General features: G+C 45.0%; 1 protein-coding gene and 1 non-coding gene across 6 annotated transcripts in view; one reads left to right on the forward strand and one right to left on the reverse strand.

The window, feature by feature from the left end:
• The window catches only part of HLCS (holocarboxylase synthetase), a 230972-nt gene that overhangs the window by 12653 nt on the left and 196219 nt on the right, over positions 1-22100 (forward strand). For 3 of the 5 annotated variants that reach the window (XM_040483952.1, XM_040483950.1, XM_040483951.1), the window contains 3 exons: positions 3711-3810; positions 17139-17301; positions 19697-20643. In XM_040483952.1, coding sequence (XP_040339886.1) covers positions 17250-17301; positions 19697-20643 — 999 coding nt within the window. In that variant the 5' untranslated portion in view covers positions 3711-3810; positions 17139-17249. Of the gene's footprint in view, positions 1-898; positions 976-3708; positions 3849-17138; positions 17302-19696; positions 20644-22100 lie in introns of all 5 variants that reach the window. The other 2 variants (XM_040483953.1, XM_040483949.1) reach the window with 2 other exon arrangements.
• Positions 19108-19192, reverse strand: TRNAP-UGG (transfer RNA proline (anticodon UGG)). The gene has a single exon. It is a non-coding gene; the product is annotated as a tRNA-Pro (tRNA).

A 22100-nucleotide genomic window follows, 5' to 3' on the forward strand; every position in this document is an offset into this window, starting at 1 on the left:
GGGAGGCCCCGGGCTTGGGGGTCCCGGGAGGGCTGAGCTCGGGGACCCGGACTGGGGGAACCAGAGGTCCGGAACTGCGACAGGCGGCTTGCCGGGTCGAGTGTATGGGGAAGATTAGCACCCGAACGCCCAGGGCACTGTCCACTCGGAACGTCTTTTCTGACATCCTCTCCTCTACTGTGGGTTCTACAGGTTCAAGTTTATGAACCTGAATTCACAGACAACAAATCCTCAGTCTTATGTCAGATATCTCCCTAAGTGACAAAAACGGCTCAGTCAGTCGCGAGTTTTGCCGACCAGGGCACCCCGCTGATTGTCTTTGCATCTATTTTATTTCGGTTTGCACACGGCCTTTGTTTTTTGGCTTTAGCCCGATGGCTGCAAGTTCAGCAGGCCCTTTCACGTGGCGGTCGTTTAATCTATGCGAAATCTCGGTTCCCTTTCTGGAAAAGTGCGGTGCTGCGCAGGTTTCCACTGGCTTCACTAACACTGTTTTCGATGACATTTAAAAGTGTTTGCTTTTAATCGGTTTCCCTTTCCTCTTCGTTCTGGAAAGTTGGCTCACTTGGCGTTAAAGTAAGGTTTCCCATGTGTGCGAAACCGTTTCACCTGCGTGGGAATTAAAATCTTATCTCAGGTTGAATACTTTGTTGTATGCTTAGGTACGGAATTATACTGTGCTACTAACAAATCAAAATTACCCTTATTTGTTAGTATAAACAGAGAATGAGTAACTTTTCTCAGTTGTGAAAGAGTATGCAGCTACTATCACCTAAGATGCAAGACGTTTAGACATTCATTCTGCCTGAGGGTCTAATTAGGGCTTAATTGTCCAAGGAACCTGGATTGAGAGAATTAACAAAATAAAGAAAAATTGAGGGGTGCATTTTTCTATTGCAGTTTCCAATCTGGACTCATTTACTTAAAATAGAATCCTTTAGATTAAGGATTTTGGACATTCAAAAATATCGAGATGTAAGTATTTTTGATTTTCTTGGAAGACAGTTTTACTTTTGAACATCTCTATGACTTTATTGGTCTTCTTTTTAACTACGGTACCTATAACTAGTGCTTCTCAGCTCTTTCTGATTGCTCCAGCCTGGTGTGGGGGCACCCCGGCCACACTAGCCTTGGCCTTCGGGGATTCTGTAACCTGATGTGCTCTTGCTATTTGAAGTTAACTTTGCCTCATCCTAGAGCTTTGCTGAAATATTGTCTCAAGGAAATGTTCCCTCATTCTTCAGACTAGATGGGACTGGCTTGCTTTGTGCCCAGATAAACTTTAAATTATCCTTCATATTTCCAGTTTTTTATCTTTTTCTCCCTAGGAATTGGGTCTCTTTCGCTTAGCAGCTTGCCCTGTGATAATCACTCAGTACTTCAATGAATGATGGAGTGGTTAGTGGTTGTGGCCTGCGATTGGAAAGCTTGGCTATTTGTGATTGGCTGCTGTTAATTCAAGATCTAAAATATTGTGAGGCTAATGATCTGGTTCGCTAAATACCTTATTGTCAGTCTACCTAGATTGAAGTAACTTTATAGAAATCAATCTTATGACTTTGTTGTCTCCACATTTTGCATGCTTAGAATCCGATAAATAGAATGTGTATGTTTATATAATTGAAGGTCCCACAGAAATTGATAAGTATAACCAAAGAGTTTATAGAAACTGGAATTTTTTAAAATGTTTATTTATTTATTTTAGAGAGGGGGAGGGGCAGAGAGATTGCAGAGAATCCCAAGCAGGCTCTGCAGAGCCCATCACAGGGCTCGAACACAGGGATCGAACATGAGATCATGACTTGAGCCAAAATCAAAAGCCAGCTGTCCAACTGACCACCCAGGCGCCCCCAAACTGGAAATTTAAGGTTTTTGTTGAATATGTACATATTCTGTGTTTGAGTAAGATGGACAATCTGTTTTTTGTTGTTGTTTTCGTAAAAAAATGTTTTTAAATGCTTATTCATTTTTGAGAGAGAGAGTGAGAGAGAGCAAGCAGGGGAAGGGCAGAGAGAGAGAGAGGGAGGCAGAGTCCAAAGCAGGCTCTGCGCTGTCAGTACAAAGCTGGACACGGGTTGGAACCCACAAACCTCGAGATTGTGACCTGAGCCGAAGTTGGATGCTCAACTGACTGAGCCACCCAGGCACCCCTGTTTTTTGTAGTTAACTGCTATATTAATAATATAGTTTACCCATGTAGAGGAGTTTTTTCTCCTTCAAATTTTCATTTGTTAATTAGCTCAGTAGATATTTATTAATACTGTACTATGTGCCAAGTTATTAGGCCAGGTAAAAATGCCTTTTGATCTCCCAACAAGGGCGGATTTGAACTGGATTTGTGTGGAACTTGACCATTTTGCTATTTTTTTGTTTTTTATTAAATTTTTTTTTAATGTTTATTTTTGAGAGAGAGAGAGAGAGAGAGACAGAACACAAGTGGGGGAGGGGCAGAAAGAGAGGGAGACACAGAATCCGCAGCAGGCTCCAGGTTGTCAGCACAGAGCCCGATGCCAGGCTCGAACTCACGAACCACGAAATCATGACCTGAGGCGAAGTCAGACACTCAATCGACTGAGCCACCCAGGTGCTCCTGAGCTTGACCGTTTTCTAGTGGTGGTGACAGGGCTCACCTCCTGCAGCCTTAGAGTTCAGCTTTTCTCCTCTGGATATGCCTTGATTTTAGTGGGTCAAAGCCTTTTAAAATTAATTTACTGGCCTTTTGGAGGGATTTCAGGAAGGAGAGCACAGGTAAATGGACATACCCAATCTGATAACCAATGTTGATGTTATAATGGCTGGAGGAAGTGGAAGAACAGGGAAGAAGAGGTCTTCAGGTTTCTGTTGGTAATGGGCTTCGTTTCACGGCCACGTACTTCTGAGCCTCCTCACCTTTATTTATTTATCTTTTACATTTATTTATTTTTGAGAGACAGAAAGAGACAGCGTGAGCAGGGGAGGGGCAGAGAGAGAGGGAGACACAGAATCCGAAGCAGGCTCCAGGCTCCGAGCAGTCAGCACAGAGCCCAATGCGGGGCTCGAACCCACGAGCCGCGAGATCATGACCTGAGCTGAAGTAGGACACTTAACCGACTGAGCCACCCAGGCACCCCAAACCTCCTCATTTTTATTTAAAAAAAAAAAATTTTTTTTTTCAACATTTTATTTATTTTTGGGACAGAGAGAGACAGAGCATGAACGGGGGAGGGGCAGAGAGAGAGGGAGACACAGAATCGGAAACAGGCTCCAGGCTCTGAGCCATCAACCCAGAGCCTGACGTGGGGCTCGAACTCACGGAGCGCGAGATCGTGACCTGGCTGAAGTCGGATGCTTAACCGACTGCGCCACCCAGGCCCCCCCTCCTCATTTTTAAATGGGCTTCTGAGTTGTACCTTGGAGAGCTCTCTGTACTGTAAGCAGTAAGGAATGGTGGGGGTGAGCCCAGCTTCAGAGTGAATTGTTGATAACAAATATCTAGAGATGTTAAAGTTGTCATGAATCATAGAAGGGATGTTGCAGGTGTTTAATAGCCACAGTTCAACAAGAAACACAGGGTTTATGTGGTCTGCAGGAGAGCATCTGATAAACTTGTATTGATCTCACCTGGGGTTCCAGAGGAAGCGCTGTCCTGGATGTTGATCTAAGTGGCTGTTGTGATTTGAAGTGATACTGAATCCCCTCCCCTTTTTTTGTGTTTCTTTCCCTCTATGCAGTCCATTGATGACTTGAACAAATGGGCCCTGTTTCTTGTTTCTCCTTTTATACTCGAAGCAGAACACATAGCATTTGTGACTGAGAGCATCTGGGTGCAAGGTGAGACTTTACAGAGACCATCTTCCTCTTCAGAAAGTGTGAGTAGCATGTTTTTCACTTGTGTCCCATAAGAAAACTATGTCTTAACCAAAAGTAAATTTGTTTTTTCTTTTTCATTTTCTTTAAAAAAATTATGTATTTTTTTGAAAACAATTTTTTAATGTTTTATTTATTTTTGAGAGAGAGAGAGAGGGGAAGAGCGAGCGAGCAAGCAGGGGAGGGGCAGAGAGAGAGGGAGACACAGAATCCGAAGCAGGATCCAGGCTCTGAGCTGTCAGCTCAGAGCCCCACGCAGGGCTCAAACTCACGAATGGTGAGATTATGACCTGAGCCGAAGTCGGACACTTAACTGACTGAGCCACCCAGGTGTTCCTAAAACAATGATTTCAGTGTATTACAGTTATAAATCACATGATCAATTAGTTTGAATCATGAAATTGCTAATACTTGGCTTTTTTTTTAAACCTATGAAGAACCCATTTGTGGTAACCTAAGTGTTCTACTTTGGGCTTTTAAGCCCTATTTTTTTTTTTTTATTTTTTTAACGTTTATTTATTTTTGAGACAGAGAGAGACAGAGCATGAATGGGGGAGGAACAGAGAGAGAGGGAGACACAGAATCGGAAGCAGGCTCCAGGCTCTGAGCCATCAGCCCAGAGCCCGACGTGGGGCTGGAACTCACGGACTGCGAGATCGTGACCTGAGCTGAAGTCGGACACTTAACCGACTGCGCCACCCAGGCGCCCCTTTTAAGCCGTGTTTTACCACTCTTAGAAGTTCAGCAAAAGTTTGGGATCACTTTTTTTTTTTTTTAATTTCTTTAATGTTTATTTATTTTTGAGACAGAGAGAGACAGAGCATGAATGGGGGAGGGTCAGAGAGAGAGTGAGACAGAATCCGAAACAGGCTCCAGGCTCTGAGCTGTCAGCACACAGCCTGACGCGGGGCTCAAACTCACGGACCAAGAGATCATGACCTGAGCCGTAGTCGGACGCTCAACCGACTGAGCCACCCAGGCGCCCCAGGGATCACTTTTAATGGCATTTCTGAATAATATTTATCCTGTTTACAAGCTCAAATGTCTTAGAATATTTTATTTTATTTTTGGACTCTAGCTACCCAGACTTGGATTAATCCTAATCAAAATGTACTCTCATTGTTGGTTCACACGTGGCCCTCGTTCACTCATGACTTTGAAATTTGTATGATTAATACCCACAAATTTACCACTCAATATGGAAATGGAACACGTACCTATGTGGTCCCCTGGAGTCTATCCACCTGTCTACCTGCCCTGCCCCTCCCTCCCCAGACCAGTTTCTTTTTAGATATGTAAGTCATCTAGGTGAACAAACACCATCTTTCTGAATACCCACATAATTCTTATAAATTACTATTTTTTATTTTTATTTTTATTTTAGGTTGAGAGAGAGAGAGAGAGAGAGAGAGCGAGCAAGTGGGGGACAGGGAGAGAGGGAGAGAGAATCCCAAGTAGATTCCTTGCTCAGCACAGAGCCTAAGGTAGGGCTCGATCCCACAGCCCTGGGATTATGACTTGAGCCAAAATCAAGAGTTGGATGCTCAACCAATTGAGCTACCCAGGTGCCCCAATTTTATAAATTATCAAGCTTATAGTAAGCTTGATGTTTTCTTATATATGCTGATATTTATATGTATATTTTGTAAGATTTCAACTTAAAACCAAGGCCAGCACAAAATATGACTGCTGTGCTGTTAACTTCCTAAATCGTTGTTACTTAACTGTACTTTTTTTTTTTTAAGTTTATTTATATATTTTGAGAGCGAGAGGGAGAGCACACAAGCAGGGGAGGGGCGGAGAGAGAAGCAGATAAAATCCCAGGCAGGCTCTGCACTGTCAGCTCAGAGCGTTATATGGGGCTTGAACTCGCAAACTGTGAGATCCTGACCTGAGCTGAAAACGAGAGTCAGATGCTTAACCGACTGAGCTACCCAGGCACCCCTTACTTGTATTATCTTTATAGGGTTAAGAGATGTATAGCATCTGAAGGAACACAGTTACTGTGCCATGTAGGGTAGAGGCTAAGCTACTATATCAGAGACCCAGAAATGCAGCTATGCAAATAAGCTAGAATTTTCTCTCTTTCTCGGGAGGTGGTTCTGCTCTGTAAGACCATCCAGGGACCTAGTTCCCTTCTGTTTTATTGCTCTGTTATCTGCCCTCTGCCAGCCTTGTTCTCTCTCTTGGTAGAGACTGGTTCATACTGCCCCAGCCACCTCTGTTAACCTTATGCACATCTAGCCCTCAGGATGGGGGAATAGAGAAGGTGGGAGCCAGCCAGCTTCCTCTTTAAAAACTGTGACTCAGAAGTTTCACGGGTCACTTCTGCTCCTGTTCCGTCAGCTGCAGGGCAGGCTGAGAACCGCAGTCCTAGCTGGACAGCCACGGGTTGAAGGGAAGAAGACAGACTAGAAGATACTGGGAGATAATTAGCATTTCTCACAGTTACCATTTCATTTAATATATAGTCTAACAAAGATTTAATTAAGATCTTGCTTAATGGCGGGGTGCCTGGGTGGCTCAGTTGATTGGGCATCTGACTTCAGCTCAGGTCATGATCGCACGGTTCGTGGGTTCAAGCCCCGCGTCGGGCTCTGTGTGACAGCTCAGAGCCTGGAGCCTGCTTCCAATTCTGTGTCTCCCTCTCTCTCTGCCCCTCCCATGCTCATGCTCTGTATCTTTCAAAAATAAACATTAAAAAAAACCCAAAAATTAAAAAAAAAAATCTTGCTTAATGGCAATACCTTACTTATTTCTTGATTTTCTGAGGTAGAAAGATGCCTGCCCACCAGGGAAGATAGCTACTATCCAGTTAATTCATTTATTTATGATTAGAGGCTTGGTTGGTAGGTCCTGCAACCAGAAGCTGGAGACATTTAAAGCTAATTTTTGGACCACCCTATTACACCGAATTCCATTTTATAAGTTGGTCCTTTGTAAGGAATTGATCTCGGGCCCCTGGCTGACTCAGCCGGTAGAGCATGCAGCTCTTGATCTCAGGGTCATGAGTTCAAGCCCTGTGTTGGATATGGAGTCTACTTTAAAAAAAGGACTTGAGGGGAACCTGGGTGTCTCGGTTGGTTAACGTCTGACTCTTGATTTCAGCTCAGGTCATGATCTCTCCGTCCTGAATTTGAGCACTTGAGTGCTCAAGTGGGGCTTGGGATTTTCTCTTTCCCTCTTTCTCCTTGCACCTCCCCCATGTGCGCGCACGCGTGCACTCTCTCTCTCTCTCTCTCTCGCTCTCTAATAAACTTAAAAAAAAAATAAAAAAGGAGTTGATCTTGTATCTCACTGTCCTCATTCAGGTTGATTGCTTAATGGGATTTCGCATGGGGGGCTGTTATCAACCTATTTTGCACTTAATTCTAAAGTCATTTGAGTTTAACAGGACCCTAAGATACTAAGTTGAAAATATAAATGTAAGAAAAGACTTTTGAACTTAATGAAAAGTTACATTCTTCCATATTCCTAGGATTATAGAACTCCTACAGATACTTAAAATATGTTTTTTTTCTTTTTTATTAAAAAAAAATTTTTTTTTTTAACGTTTATTTATTTTTGAGACAGAGAGAGACAGAGCATGAATGGGGGAGGGTCAGAGAGAGGGAGACACAGAATCTGAAACAGGCTCCGGGCTCTGAACTGTCAGCACAAACTCACGGACCATGACATCATGACCTGAGCCGAAGTCGGCCGCTTAACCAACTGAGCCACCCAGGCGCCCCTTAAAATACCATTTTGAATTTGGGATAGCTCAAATGGTTTTCGTTTGTGGTCATTCTATAGACCGTAACAACAAATAAGTGAATCTTGGGAATTCAGTTTTTCAAAAAACAGCATTTATATATTCATATTTTCACTTACTTAGTCATTCATTAACCTGTTTATTGACCATCTACTATGTTCCAATTATTTTGCTAGGTGCTGTAACAAATACCAGTGGAGCATGATACATTCAGCTCAATTTTCAATATCTTCTGTACTGATATCAGCAGTCCTATTTAGTAAGAATTGATGACCCAAAAAACTTACATAATTCTTTGCTGCAGAAAATTCACTTATGTTCCTTGTACTCTTACCGAGGCATTCATTCACTCATCCAAGGTTTATCAAGTGCCTATTATATGCCGGCTTGTGTGCCAGAGCTGGAGTTATGTGTCATGTGGAGGTGACAGATGCATTCAGAGATGATGGTCCCTGTCATCTTAAGGCGCTCACAGTGTGGGAGGGAAGACAGCTAAGTAAAGGAACAATTAAAGTTTCAACATGATAAGTGCAGTGAGAAGGCATGGATGGGGTGGTGGGCAACCCATCTACGTAAGGGTGAGGACAGGAAGGACCTTTCAGCAGAGGTCATGTCTGGGCTTTACAGGAAAAAACAGGAATTTGGTGCAGAGGAAGGAAGGGCTTCCCAGGCAGAACAGCAAGGGCACAAGCACACAGAAGTTTGCACCTGAGGCAACCACACATGGTCCAGTAAAATTGGAGTCTCTGGTGACATGAGTTGGGGGAGTGGTCCAAGATAAGGACAGAGGGGAAAGATGGGGCTGGACTGCTGTATGGGAAATTACCTGGGTGCAGCAGTAGCTTCTGGGAACATTGCCAAGGCAAGGGTGCCTGGCTGGCAGTCAGTGGAGCACACGACTCTCGATCTCAGGGTTGTGAGTTTGAGCCCCACATTGGGTGTGGAGATTACTTAAAAAATAAAATCTTAAACATTGCCGGGCAGGTTCTCTCAACAGTTACAGAGTCGAGAAGCTTGCAGATCAAGTTAAGATGCATAATTCACAGCTTATTAAATAATTTTGGAACATGCACAAGGAACACCTGGAGAGATGAGGGGTCAGTTAACACTTAGGATCAGGGGCCTGCAGTGTGGAAGGACTGTATACCTGAATCCTGGGCTGTGCAGTGTTCACACATCCTGCCTCTTTGCTGCACCAGCCTTCCTCACCAAGGGCGTAGGTACAGGAGCCAGAGATGAGGTTAAAACTGGGGGCTCAGCAGATGGAGGGTGCATGGGGCCAGCCACACTTGTTCTCTTGGAGAGACTCAGGACGTGTATGTGCGTGGGGCCAGCCACACTTGTTCTCTTGGAGAGACTCAGGACATGTGTGCTGGAAGTGCTGTGCCGTGCCACCTGTGCTTATTTGTTTTTAGAGACTATACATGGGGCCCTAATGGGTGACTGATTTAGGGATGATATACTGCCAATCTGGAGGTGGTGTAATTTGTGTGTTAAATTTTTTTTTTAACGTTTGTTTTTGAGAGAGACAGAGCATGAGCAGGGGAGGGGCGGAGAGAGAGGGAGACACAGAATCCGAAGCAGGCTTCAGGCTCCGAGCTGCCAGCGCAGAGCCCGACGTGGGGCTCGAACCCATGAACTGTGAGATCGTGACCTGAACTGAAGTTGAACTCTTAACTGAGCCCCCCAGGGGCCCCTTAATATTTAAGATTTACTTGGTCCATCCATGACTTTCTGCCTAGGGGTAATAAATACTCTCTGTTCTTTCCTTTTTATCTGGGTTCATTACAAATATTTTCCATTTGTTTCATCTATCTTTAGGGTGTCTGACAAGTTCCTAACTTGATGTACAAGTCCCATCCATGCTGTTGGTTTTTCTTGTTTTCTGTGTAGCAGAACTGAATATCCTTCAGTCGTACAAACACGCATGTGCACAGATCACGAGAAGTTTATGTGTGCTAGTTAGGAACTTGGACTTCACCCAATGGACAGTCGTTTTTGGTGGATGCTGGATCATTCGTGGAGATCGGGAATATGGCAGGGAGGGCTGGTGGAGGGACTGCTAAAAGCAATGCAATTTTGTGCGTTGTTTGGTCAGCTTTGCTGAAATAACACATGGCCCTAGCACCTCAATTGCTTCTAACAAATATTGGTTTCTTGCTCATGTTACAATATAGGCTCAGCAGGTTCGCTGTATTAAGCTGTGACTCTGCTCTGGGCTCTGCTCCATGCATCCTTCTTGTGCAGGGACCCAGACTGAAGGAGCATGTCCGTCTGGGGACATGCCATTCGCGTGCAGATGTCAGGAGTACGAGCTGGCAGAAACTCGGTGTAGTAGATGGTTTGTACACCCAGGGTTATGTGGTGGAATGACGTTCTGGGACTTCCAAGGCCAGATCATAAGAAACTTTGCAGCTTCCGCCTGGGCTCTTGGAACTCAGCTCCCATGCTGCCAAGTGAGGAAGCTCCTGCTGGTGGGCAACCATCTTGGGGAACCATCTTGGATGGGGATCATCTGGGCCCAGTTGAGGCACCTTAGCCGCATGGAGCGGAGTTGAATTGTCCCTGCCAAGCCCTGCCCCTATTGAGATTGAGCAAAATGAATGATTAGCTTAAGCCACTAAATTTGGGAGTTGTTTGTTGCCCAGCGATGGGTAACTGGAACACCTGGGCTATCTTTTAAATCTTCTGCTCTCAGCTTCCCAGTACCAGTGGGGTGGGCACGTAAAGTGGGCAGTGAGCACTTGGGGATGCTAATGCAGTATACCTTAGGGGGCCTCAGGTGCTTAGGGGACACATACGGAACCCAAGAAATAGAAAAAGGGTGTGTTAACAGGGGTATTTCTGTTATTTTCTGACTAACTCTCACCTACTCAGAAGATTAAGGTACCTGAACACTCCTTTTCCTTGGGTGTCTGCTCAGTCCTGGTTTTCAAGTACCACTTGGTTTCATCCATCAGCTCATTACAGCTCCTGCTTGCTATGGAGTTGTGACGCCCCTTACACTGTCACTCGATTTTCCGGTACCCTTCTCCTAAAAGTGCCACAGGGCACGTTATCCTTGGAAGTAACAGAGCGTGAGAATGAAGTTTGTCGTGATCCTTTCCCTCTGTGTTTCCAAACCTGAAGTCTGCAGGGTTACCCTCACGTCAGAGGTAACCCCCTTCCTTCGCTCTCCCAGCGTCACACGCTTCCCATCTCTGTGTGCCTCACACTCCTCCATCCAGTTTGTCACTAGAAATTTTAAAAACCAGGTGTGCCTTGGTGCCTCGGTTGAGCGTCTGACTTCGGCTCCGGTCATGATCTCACAGTCGTGGGTTCAAGCCCCACGTCAGGCTCTGTGCTGATTGTTCAGAGCCGGAGCCTGCTTGGATTCTGTGTCGCCCCTCTCTTTCTGCCCCTCCCCTGCTGACACTCTCTCTCAAAACTAAAATAAACATTAAAAAAATTATAAAAACCTAATGTGTGATTAAGTTGATTTGGAAGAAAGGAATAAGAGCCAGCTACATTAGCAACATCAATTATCTGACTGGAGAACTGATTGTAACTTGTTGTAGTCTGGGTTCTTCAGAGAAGCAGACCCAACAGGGAGTGTGTGTGTGTGTGCACCACAGTAGGTGTGGCTGTTGAGTCAGGAGGTCATCTGAGGGCAGAATTCCTTCTTCCTTGGGGGACCTCAGTCTTTTTCTCAGAAGGTCTTCAACTGATTGGGTGAGGCTCACCCACATTATGGTGGATAAACTGCTTGACTCAAAGTCCACTGACTTAAAATGCTAATCACATCTAAAAAACACCTTCACGGTTACATCAGGATGGAAATTTGGCTACATGTCTGGGTACCATGGCCTAGCTGAGTTGACGCATAAAATTAGTCATCACTTGGTTAACTATCAACTGGCTATTCCCACCTTTGCTGTAGAACTTCAGCCCACCGTGTGCTGCGGGCGACCTTGGGAAGGACAGTTGGTTAGAGAGCCACCCCTGAGAATTGAAGCGAGTGCCTCTTGGCCCTGGGCCTTCCTCATGGACGTGCGCTGAGTGGAGCAGGTGCACCACCGCTGCCTGCTGTCAATCAGGGTGACGACAAGTCAGGAGCTTTGGTTATGGAAGGGATTTCTGCCAGGAAATCCCTTTGTGCAGGGCTGACCAGGGTTTCCTTAGCTTTAATCTTTGGGAGTAAGCCTTGGGTTTGACTTCCCCTTTCTTTCTCGGTCCCTTTGTTTCCACCTTGAAGGGCAAAGTGGAAGTGCCCTGTTTGCTCTCAGACCAACGGCCCTGGATGCATCAGTGACAGTGTGGCTTTGCTTTGATGGAGCACACAGCGCTGCTTGAGGAGTTTGCACGGTCTGTGGCTCGTGGACCACGTTTCTACAAAAAGGAAATGCACTTAGGTGAGGAAACAGCTGGCTGAGTTGAGAAACTTGATCAGGGACCTGTGTGTATTGTTCTCTGGCCGCTTCCTGTCCTTCCCCACGCTTCGTTTATCTCCCACTTCTCTCCTCCTGGGGGCGGGGGTGGGGGGAGAATTTAATTATTGGCTCCTCTTACACTAAATGCTTTCTTCAAGGCATAGTTCCTCAGCAGTGCCTGCTCCTGCAAGGTGTTAAATCTGCTTTTGAATGACTAAACTCTGGGCTGGGTCTCCACTGGCTGAGTGTTTTTCCTCATTCTTTGATTGCCAGCCATAGCCCTGAGAACACTGGTGCTTTTAGCCTGATTCAGGACGTTGGTTATCCTGTTTCTTTTCACGTTTCCCATTCACCCTCATCTGCAAAGTCCTCTTGCCAAGGCGATCGTTTATCTTCTTATCCTCCAGCTGACATCCTTCCTCTATTCTTAAAGCTGGAAATCAGCTAAATATGTGTCTGAACTGTAAGCTTCTGAGCTCTGCTCTCATCTTGGATCAGAGAGGTCAGATTTGAAATGCAGAGTCCTACTGAAACGCTGGTCAGGTGAACCCTACTCTGGCTGCACATCTGGTGGGAGGTAGAGAAGTTGGTGATCAAGTGGAAGGAAGGCCACATGTAGAGCCAGAAGGAAATTCTGAGGATTCTTTTTCCAAATATTCTAGACCCATTAGTGGGTTTCCACCTTTTTTTTTTTTTAAACATTCATTCTTGAGAGACAGAGCATGAGCAGGGGAGGGGCAGAGACACCACACACACACACACACACACACACACACACACACACACACAGTCTCAAGTAGGCTTCAGACTCTGAGCTGTCCGCACAGAGCCCGATGAGGGTCTCGCACTCACGGACCGTGAGATCATGACCTGAGCCCAAGTTGGACGCTTAACCAGCTGAGTCACCCAGGCGCCCCAGTGGGTCTCCACCTTTTGACTGTGAAGGACTTGCATTTGTTATTTTTCCTTCTAAGACAGTGATTCCCATCTTTTAAAATGACTTCCTGAATTAGAAACATTAGATTCAATTTGGAATCTAAGGAGAGAAATGAAATACTAAGGAATAGGATTTTGTGGGGTGGATTTCACCCTTGGAGGGCTACAAACTCTTGTGATATCTAGAACTTTTTCACTCTCCACCCCCACTCCCTTCCATCACCCTCAAACCAGTTTTTTCCCATTTGGCGGGTATACGGTCCCCACTGAGAATACCTGTTTTGAGGACTCCATGTTTAGAATAATATGACTGCCTCTCTGTGGACCAGGTACTTTGCGTATTACTCCCGTTGATCTCTCCCAGTAACCTCCTGAGGTAGGTAGTCTTACCACTTCTGCCTTACAGACAGGAAACCCAAGCATGGGTTTGAGTGACTTGCTTGGGTCATTTGGGTCATATAGCTATTAGCCAGGGGAGCCAGGACTCAGTTCCGGAAGTTGGGCTCTGGAGTCCTCCCACTATCTAGACTGCCCTGGAACAGTGTGGAAATAAGTCAACTGCCTTGATTCTTTTCTTTTTTCTTTTTATTATTATTTTTTTTTATTTAAAAAAATTTCTTTTAACGTTTATTTATATTTGAGACAGAGAGAGACAGAGCGTGAACGGGGGAAGGGCAGAGAGAGAGGGAGAACTGGAAGCAGGCTCCAGGCTCTGAGCCATCAGCCCAGAGCCCGACGCGGGGCTTGAACTCACGGACCGCGAGATCGTGACCCGGGCTGAAGTCGGACACTTAATTGACTGAGCCACCCAGGCGCCCCTCTTTTTTCTTTTTAAAATGGAGATACAGTTCACATACCATAAACCTCATCCTTTTAGAGTATACAGTTATAATTCATTAGCTGTGCGGTCATCACTGCCACCTAATGCCATTTTCATTGTGCCCCAAAGAAACTACGTATCTACCAGCAGCTGCTCTCCACTCCCCCATCCCTGGCCTGGCCACCCCTAATCTACTTTCTAACTGTTTAGATTTGTCTGTTTTGGATAGTTCATACACATGGAATAGTGTAATATGTGACCTTTAGTTATCGGCTTCCTTCACTTGGCATCGTGTATTTAAGGTGCAGCCATGTTGTGACAAGTAGGTGTGTTGTGATGTAGTTGTGACATGTGACATTCATCTACATGTGACATTCATTCTTTATCATGGCTGAATAATACTCCGCTGTATGGATATATGCACTTTGCTTATCCCTCCCTCTGCTGATGGACCTTTGGGTTGTTTCCACTCTTTGGTTATTGTGATTAATGCTGCTGTGAACACCTGTATACAACTTTTGTGTGTGGACGTACATTTTTCAGTTCCTTTAGGTACATACTTAGGAGTGGAATTGCTTGGTCGTTTGGTAGTTTTATGTTTAACTTTTTGAAGAACTATCAGGCCTTTTTTTTAATGTTTATTTTTTTATTAAAAAAATTTTTTTAATGATTATTCTTGAGAGAGAGAGAGAGAGACAGAGTGTGAGTGGGGGAGAGGCAGAGAGAGAGAGAGAGGGAGACACAGAAACTGAAGCAGGCTCCGGGATCTGAGCTGTCAGTACAGAGCCCGATGCGGGGCTTGAACTCAGCGAACCACAAGATCATGACCTGAGCTGAAGTCGGAAGCTTAACCGACTGAGCCACCCAGGCGCCCCTAATGTTTGTTTATTTTTGAGAGGGTGAGAGAGAGACAGAGAGAGAGAGAGAGAGAGTGTTAGCAAAAGAGGGAGGGAGGGGGCAGAGAGAGAGAGGGAGACACAGAATCTAAAGTAGGCTCCAGGCTCTGAACTGTCAGCACAGAGCCCTGTGTGGGACTCGAACTCCTGAGCTGTGAGATCATGACCTGAGCCGAAGTTGGATGCTTAACTGACTGAGCCACCCAGGTGCCCCAAGCCTTTTCCAAAGAGGATGCGCCATTTTATATTTCTATCAGCAATGTAGTGGGCTTCTGATTGCTCAACATCCTCCGTAATACTTGTTAGTAGCCATCTTTTTGATTATATCCATCCCAGTAGAGGTGAAGCATCGCACTGTGGTTTTGATTTGTGTTTCCCTTAATGACTAATTAGGGATGTTGTGCATCTTTTCAAGTGCTTATTGCCACTTGTATCTTTTCTTTGGAGACATGTCTGTTCAGACCCTTTGTTTTCTAGTTCTTTATGTTGAAGATGCAAGTCTTTTATCACATATGTGATTTGCAAACATCTTCTTCCATTTTGTGGATTGTCTTTCTATTTCCTTGAAGCTGTTCTCTGAAGCATAAAGATTTTGATGAAGTCCAGTTTATCTGGTTTTTCTTTTGTCGCTTGTACTTTCGGTGTCCTATCTGAGAAACCATTGCCTGATCCAAGGTCATGACGATTTACGCCTGTTTTCTTCTAAGAATTTTGTAATTGTAGCTCTTACATTGAGGATTTGATCCAGTTTGAGTTGATTTTTGTACCTGGTGTAAATAGCGCTAGGTAGGGGTCCGTTTTCATTCTTTTGCATATAGATACCCAGTTGTACTGGCACTGTCTTTGAAAAGTTTGTGGTTTCTCCCTCGCCTTTCTGGGCAACCTTGTCCAAAATCAGTTGTCTGTAGATCGGTGTGTTCATTTCTGTGCTCTCAGTTCTGTTCCATTGATCTATATGTCAGACCTATGATGCCAATTGGACCTTGACTTTTGAACCCCACGTTTCCTGGATGAGGAGGTAACGTCACGGTTTGACTTGTGGCAATTCCCCTTACTTCTAGGGTTGGGATTTGCCCCAGCCTTGGGCCTGACAATACTTCATTATCTAGTTGTTTCTTCAGTGCTGTTAGGATGATGTTCTATTGATGTTACCCAGTGTGTTTTCACTGTTTTCAGCAAGAGTCACTTCTAAAAACCTAACCTATCAATATAAAAAAATGGAATTCAAAATCATTTATGTCTGTTTATGAAATTTGGGGCAGTGTATCGCGGAGACAATTTATTTTGGGAAGCAGAGAAATAATTCATGGCATCTTAACAAAAGACCACTCTGTTGCTTTTAAAACCAGCTTCATTAATAGCTAATAATAGTGGCTTTCACTAATTGAACACTTTTTCTGTCCCAGGCTTTCTGCTGGGGGCATTACATATATTCTTTAATCTCATTAACACAACAAACCTAAAAGATGACTGGAATGAGGAAGCTGGGACTCACGGGGTTCTGAGATTTGCCTGAGGACACACAGCCAAGATAAGCCCAGTCTGACCCAGACCCAGGTCCTTGACTCCAGAGCCAGGCTCCTGTCCCTTGGGGCACCCCTTCTTGTCTTAGTTTCACATTCTTCTTTTACAAAAACTGGAGCACATCAAGCACGGAGTTTTGAACCGGGACAGGCGGGAGCTCTCTGGAGTTTTCCAGTTTTAGGAATCGCTGGGAAACCCCTTTAGAACTTCTGATTCCTGGGCTGCAGCTGCAGAGTCCGGCACGCCAGATGGAGCCCGGAGCCCAGACGGGAGGTGTTCACAGGCCCCTGGGGAGTTCCGGTGCAGTTGGTCTTGGACCACACTTAGAGCAAAGCTGGTCTCCAGGTTACATTATAAATCACTGGATATTGTGGACCTGTTGCTTTCTCCTATTTCCTGTTATTGAAGGCAAATTGATGTGTTTCCATGTCTGGAGAATGGCCCTTTCCCCTTTCAGCTCCTTGAAAAGTGGTTGGGACCTCAATCGCTTTTATTTATTTATTTATTTATTTATTTATTTATTTATTTTTAACGTTTATTTATTTTTGAGACAGAGAGAGACAGAGCATGAACGGGGGAGGGTCAGAGAGAGAGGGAGACACAGAATCTGAAACAAGCTCCAGGACAGAGCCCGACGCGGGGCTCGAACTCACGGACCGCAAGATCATGACCTGAGCCGAAGTCGGATGCTCAACCGACTGAGCCACCCAGGCACCCCCTCAATTGTTTTTAAAAGAGAGGATTGTATTTAGTACTTTGGAAGCCTTGTTGTCCGGTGGAAACAAGAATGTTCGAGCCCGAGCCACTTTAATAAAATGCGATATCCAGTAACTCATTATGTTTGACTGTAATTTAGTGGTGGGAGTGGAAGGGAAAAGTAAAGTATCAGGTTATTTTAGAGAAGAACAATCTCACCCTCTCTTTGTCTTCCTCCTCCTTCACCCATGTATTCTCAGATCGTGAAGTGGTCCGACTGTTGTTTGCCATTAGCTTGCAGACCTGGGGATCCTTACCAATTAATCGCTGAAGCAAGTGTGGACAACTTCAGCAAGCTGGGGGTGGCGTTCATGGAAGATAGACTCCAGATGGCTGATGGACTGGTACCCCAAAAGATTGTTTGTAAGTGACTCTAGAAATGTTTCCATCAGGGGTGCCTGGCTAGCTCAGTTTTAAGAGCATGATACTCTTGGTCTGTGGGTCATGAGTTCAAGCCTCAGGTTGGGCATAGAGATTACTTAAATAAACAAAAACTTAAAAAAAAATGTTTCCATCATAGCCATTGGTTATTAGCTTAAGGACTGTTGAGCACTCTTGTTCGGTGTGGCTTAAGGTCGATGCTTATCTTTAATGCATTAAATGGGTTGGATATAATTATAATAGAATGAGGTTCATACACATGTCAGGTTTTTTGGAGGTGTCTTTAATTTTTTAAAATTGATTTTACTTAATTGTTTTTTAAATGTTTGTTTATTTTGAGAGAGAAAGCACGTGAGCCAGCATGGAAGCTAGCACACCGGGGAGGGGCAGAGAGAGTGGGGAGAGAGAGAATCCCAAGCAGGCTCCGTACTGTCTGTGCAGAGCCCGACGCAGGGCTTGATCCCATGAACCTCAAGATCATGACCCAAGCCGAAATTGAGAGTCACGCTCAACTGACTGAGCCACCCGCCACCCCCATTCTAAATTTTTAAACCAGGATTTCCCATAATTGCACTGTCCATGAGATGCTGTGCAAATGTAGAAGCCATATAATATTTGTTTCACACAATCTAAAAAATATAACTAGTTTCTAGACTGTAGTTCGACTGAATGGAAAGCATAGCCAGTGTTACTATAAAGATATAAATCTAGGAGGTTTTGACTTAAAAAATATATATATTACAATATATTACAATATATATTACAATATTACAAAGTCTTTTTTTTTTTTTTTTAATTTTTTTTTTTTCAACGTTTATTTATTTTTGGGACAGAGAGAGACAGAGCATGAACGGGCGAGGGGCAGAGAGAGAGGGAGACACAGAATCGGAAACAGGCTCCAGGCTCCGAGCCATCAGCCCAGAGCCTGACGCGGGGCTCGAACTCACGGACCGCGAGATCGTGACCTGGCTGAAGTCGGACGCTTAACCGACTGCGCCACCCAGGCGCCCCTACAAAGTCTTTTTTTAGGAAACATGCAAAATGTTTTTCCTTAATTAGGCTTAAAAATTGGGTTTCTATGTCCATGAAAGCCTTCATTTGTATCCTGAGCAAATGTGTATTACTAGGTCCGGAAATCTGTGTAAATTACTTAATTTTCCCATTTGGCATGTGCATGCGCCTGATACCATGTCAGATGTGTAACAAGTGCTCAATAAATGCTTAAAAATTCTTTTTAATATGTCTATTAATGTTTATTAATTTCTGAGAGAGAGAGAGAGAGAAGGAGGGGGAGGGGCAGAGACAGAGGGAGACACAGAATCCAAAGCGTGTTTCAGGCTCTGAGCTGTCGATACAGAGCCCCATGCGGGACTTGAACCCACGAGCTGTGAGATCATGGCCTGAGCTGAAGTTAGATGTTTAACTGACTGAGTCACCCAAGCACCGTTTTTTTTTTTTTTTTTGTTTTGTTTTTTATGTTTAGTTTTGAGAGAGACCGCCTGAAGTGCCGGGAGAGGGGAGGACAGAGGATCCGAAGTGGGCTCTTAGCTGACAGCAGCAAGCCCGACGCGGGCTTGAACTTATGAACTGCAGAGATCATGACCTGAGCCGAAGTTGGACTCTTAACCGATTGAGCCACCCAGGAGCCCCATCAATAAATGTTTTTTTAATTTTTTTTTAATGTTTGTTTATTTTTGACACAAAGACAGAGCGTGAGCAGGGGAGGGGCAGAGAGAGAGGGAGACACAGAATCAGAAGCAGGCTCCAGGCTCTGAGCTGTCAGGACAGAGCCCGACGTGGGGCTCGAACCCACGAACCTTGAGATCATGACCTGAGCCCAAGTCGGACGCTCAACCGACTGAGCCACCCAGGCGCCCCAATAAATGTTTTTTGAATCAGAGATTGTAAACTTCTATTTCAGTCCTGAGATAAGATACTGCAAAGACTCTTCTCCCCCATGGATCCTATGAAGTGTCCCAAGAGCACCTGCTGCCTGGGGTGTGCTTGGACCCATTAGATACAGACCTATTTTTGTTTCTTAGTTTCATTCTCTTACAGGAGATAGATGCCCAAGAAATTGAATCTGTAAGGAAGTAGGCCTGATGACCTCTCTGATTCACATGGGACAGGTGTTGTGGAAATGCGGGGTTTCACTGGGAGGGGGTCATCAGGCGCCACCCCCACCCCCCCCCAGCAGCAGGAGCAGTGACTTGGTTCCAGAGGATGCCACAGAGTTGTGGTGGGGACATAGGTGGGACTGGCAGGGGGCTGCCCTGAAGCGAGAGTCACAGAGTGCGGAGAGCACCATGCAGTCTTGAACTGAGCTCTGTGACAAACCAGAAGCGTTGATGGGCTGTGTGTTCTGTTTGTATTTTAGCAGTGCACTTGCAGGACTCCACTCTGAAGGCACTTAAGGATCAGGCCTCAAACAAGCAAGCCCAGATCCTACAGCAGAATCCTGAACCTTCCGTTGAGAGTAAGCCTGAGCCAGACGTTATGGAGCACGTTGGTGGAGATGACCTCAAGGTCCTTGGTGCACAACCCACAGAAGGGAAAGATGGTACCTCTGGCCGCGAGCCTGCTGGGGAGGGTGACGTAGGAGTGGGCTCCATCGAGCACTGTCACCTCCATCTGTCTAGTTGCCATGAGTGTTTGGAGCTTGAGAATAGCACCATTGAATCTGTCAAGTTTGCCTCTGCGGAGAAAATTCCAGATCTCCCGTATGATCACAATGGCACTTTGGAGGATGTTGCTGATGACATCTGCCTGGACAGAGAAGGGAGGAAAGTCAACATCACGGGGAGGGCACCCAATATCCTCTTCTACATGGGTTCTGCCTCCCAGGAATCCCTGGGCAGGTTCCAGGAGGTCCGGTCCGTTCTGGCTGACTGTGTGGACACTGAGAGCTATACACTGTACCCCCTGTCAAGGGAAAGTGCTCTCAGAGACCCGTGGTCGGACAACTGTCTGTTGTTGGTCATTGCCACCAGGGAGGCGATTCCTGAAGATCTTTCCCAGAAATTCATGGCCTACCTTTCTCAGGGGGGGAAAGTGTTGGGCCTGTGTTCGCCCTTCACGCTTTCTGGCTTTCAGGTGACGAGCAAGAGTGTGCTGCGGGAGACAGTCCAGAACTTGGTTTTCTCCAAGGCTGACCAGACCCACGTGAAGCTCAGTGTCCTGAGCAGTGGCTATGTTTATGAGGAGGGCCCTGGGGGACAGCTCAGCCTGGGCAAGCTCCAGGGTCACCTGGAGAATGAGGACAAGGACAGGCTGATAGTGCAAGTGCCTTTTGGACCACGTGGAGGAGAAGCTGTTCTTTGCCAGGTATGGAGGCCGGCATCCATGTGATGACCTTTGGGGATCTCTGACTGAGAGCATGCTCTCTAAGGTCGCACACTGAAAGGCTCAGGAGTCTGTGTTCGTGGGGTGCTTTTTGATCCTTGCCTGGGAGTTTTTGCTGACGGGGAGTAGGTTTAGATGAGGGCTTTCCTGTCATTTGAATATCCCATTTCACCAAAATAGTCGTGATGGAGGGACATAGCAGCAGGTGTCATGGCCAATTAGACTCCTGGTTAACGGAGGATTAGTCAGAAAATTCATTCCTATTTTGATCTGTACTGGTATTACTCTTTCCAAAATATATTAGTTTACTCTTTTGTCTCAAAGCACAATATAATCGAACCTTTAGTTAATGTAGGGAGTTGAGTGCCTTGGGCTGGTGATTTTAAGTGTTAGTAACCATCACATTACAACATTATAGGTGATGCCAGGGACTACATGAATGAATGAATGCTCACCAACTTCTGGGGTAGTGAGTGTTGAAAACACTTCAAATCCTCAATTCTTTTATGATTCTGTCACTCTTAAAATCTAAGTGCTGAGAAAAGTTGCAAAGAGAATATTGAAGCGATTTAGTTTTGTGGCAAATTAATACAACCTACCCTCAAATAATACGGCTTTAAACTGTGTGGGTCCACTTGTGTGGATATTTTTGGTTAAATACAGTACAGTACTATAAATGTATTTTCTGTTTCTTATGATTTTCTCTCTCTTTCTGTCTTTTTTTTTTTTTTGTGAGAGAGAGCTCACGTGAGTGTATGCGAGTGGGGAAGGGGCAGAGAGAGAGAATCTTGAGCAGACTCTAAGCCCAGTGCAGAGCCCGATGTGGGACTCAATCCCATGACTCTGACCTGAGATCATGAGCTAAGCCAAAATCAAGAGTCAGACGCTCAACTGACTGAGCCACCCAGATGCCCCATGTTCCTTATGCCTTTCTTAATAGTTTCCTTTTCTCTAGCTTACTTTATTGTAAGAATAGAGTATATAATACATGTAATATACAAAATACATGTTACTTGACTATTTTATTGGTAAGGCTTCTGGTCAACACTAGGCTATAGGTTAAGTTTTTGGAGAGTAAAAAGTTATATGAGCATTTTCAGCTGCGTGGTAAGATTGGCACGCGAGCCCCTACATTGGTGAAGGGTCAGCTGTATGTAGGTAAGGAGACAGCGGGAAGGAAGGACTTGCTGTTTCCCTTCCCAAACCTTCCCTTTGGCTCATCTGCTGTTTTTTTTTTTTTTTCCCACCTTCTTTTTCCTTTTAGTTTTTTGTTTGTTTAAGCAGATGGAAGCAGGAGAGACTATTTCAAAATCCCTGATCATTTACTGCAAACTTTTTAATGCTTCAGGGCAGAAGTTTTTGATAGAGTTAGATGAACACTTGTTCTTAAGGATTTTTTTTTTTCTTTTTTTGAATGTTTACTTACTTTTGAAAGAGAG

The sequence above is a fragment of the Herpailurus yagouaroundi genome, unplaced genomic scaffold, assembly GCF_014898765.1.
Source record: "Herpailurus yagouaroundi ecotype Mexico unplaced genomic scaffold, PumYag 162, whole genome shotgun sequence".
NCBI classification, from domain to species: Eukaryota; Metazoa; Chordata; class Mammalia; order Carnivora; family Felidae; genus Herpailurus; species Herpailurus yagouaroundi.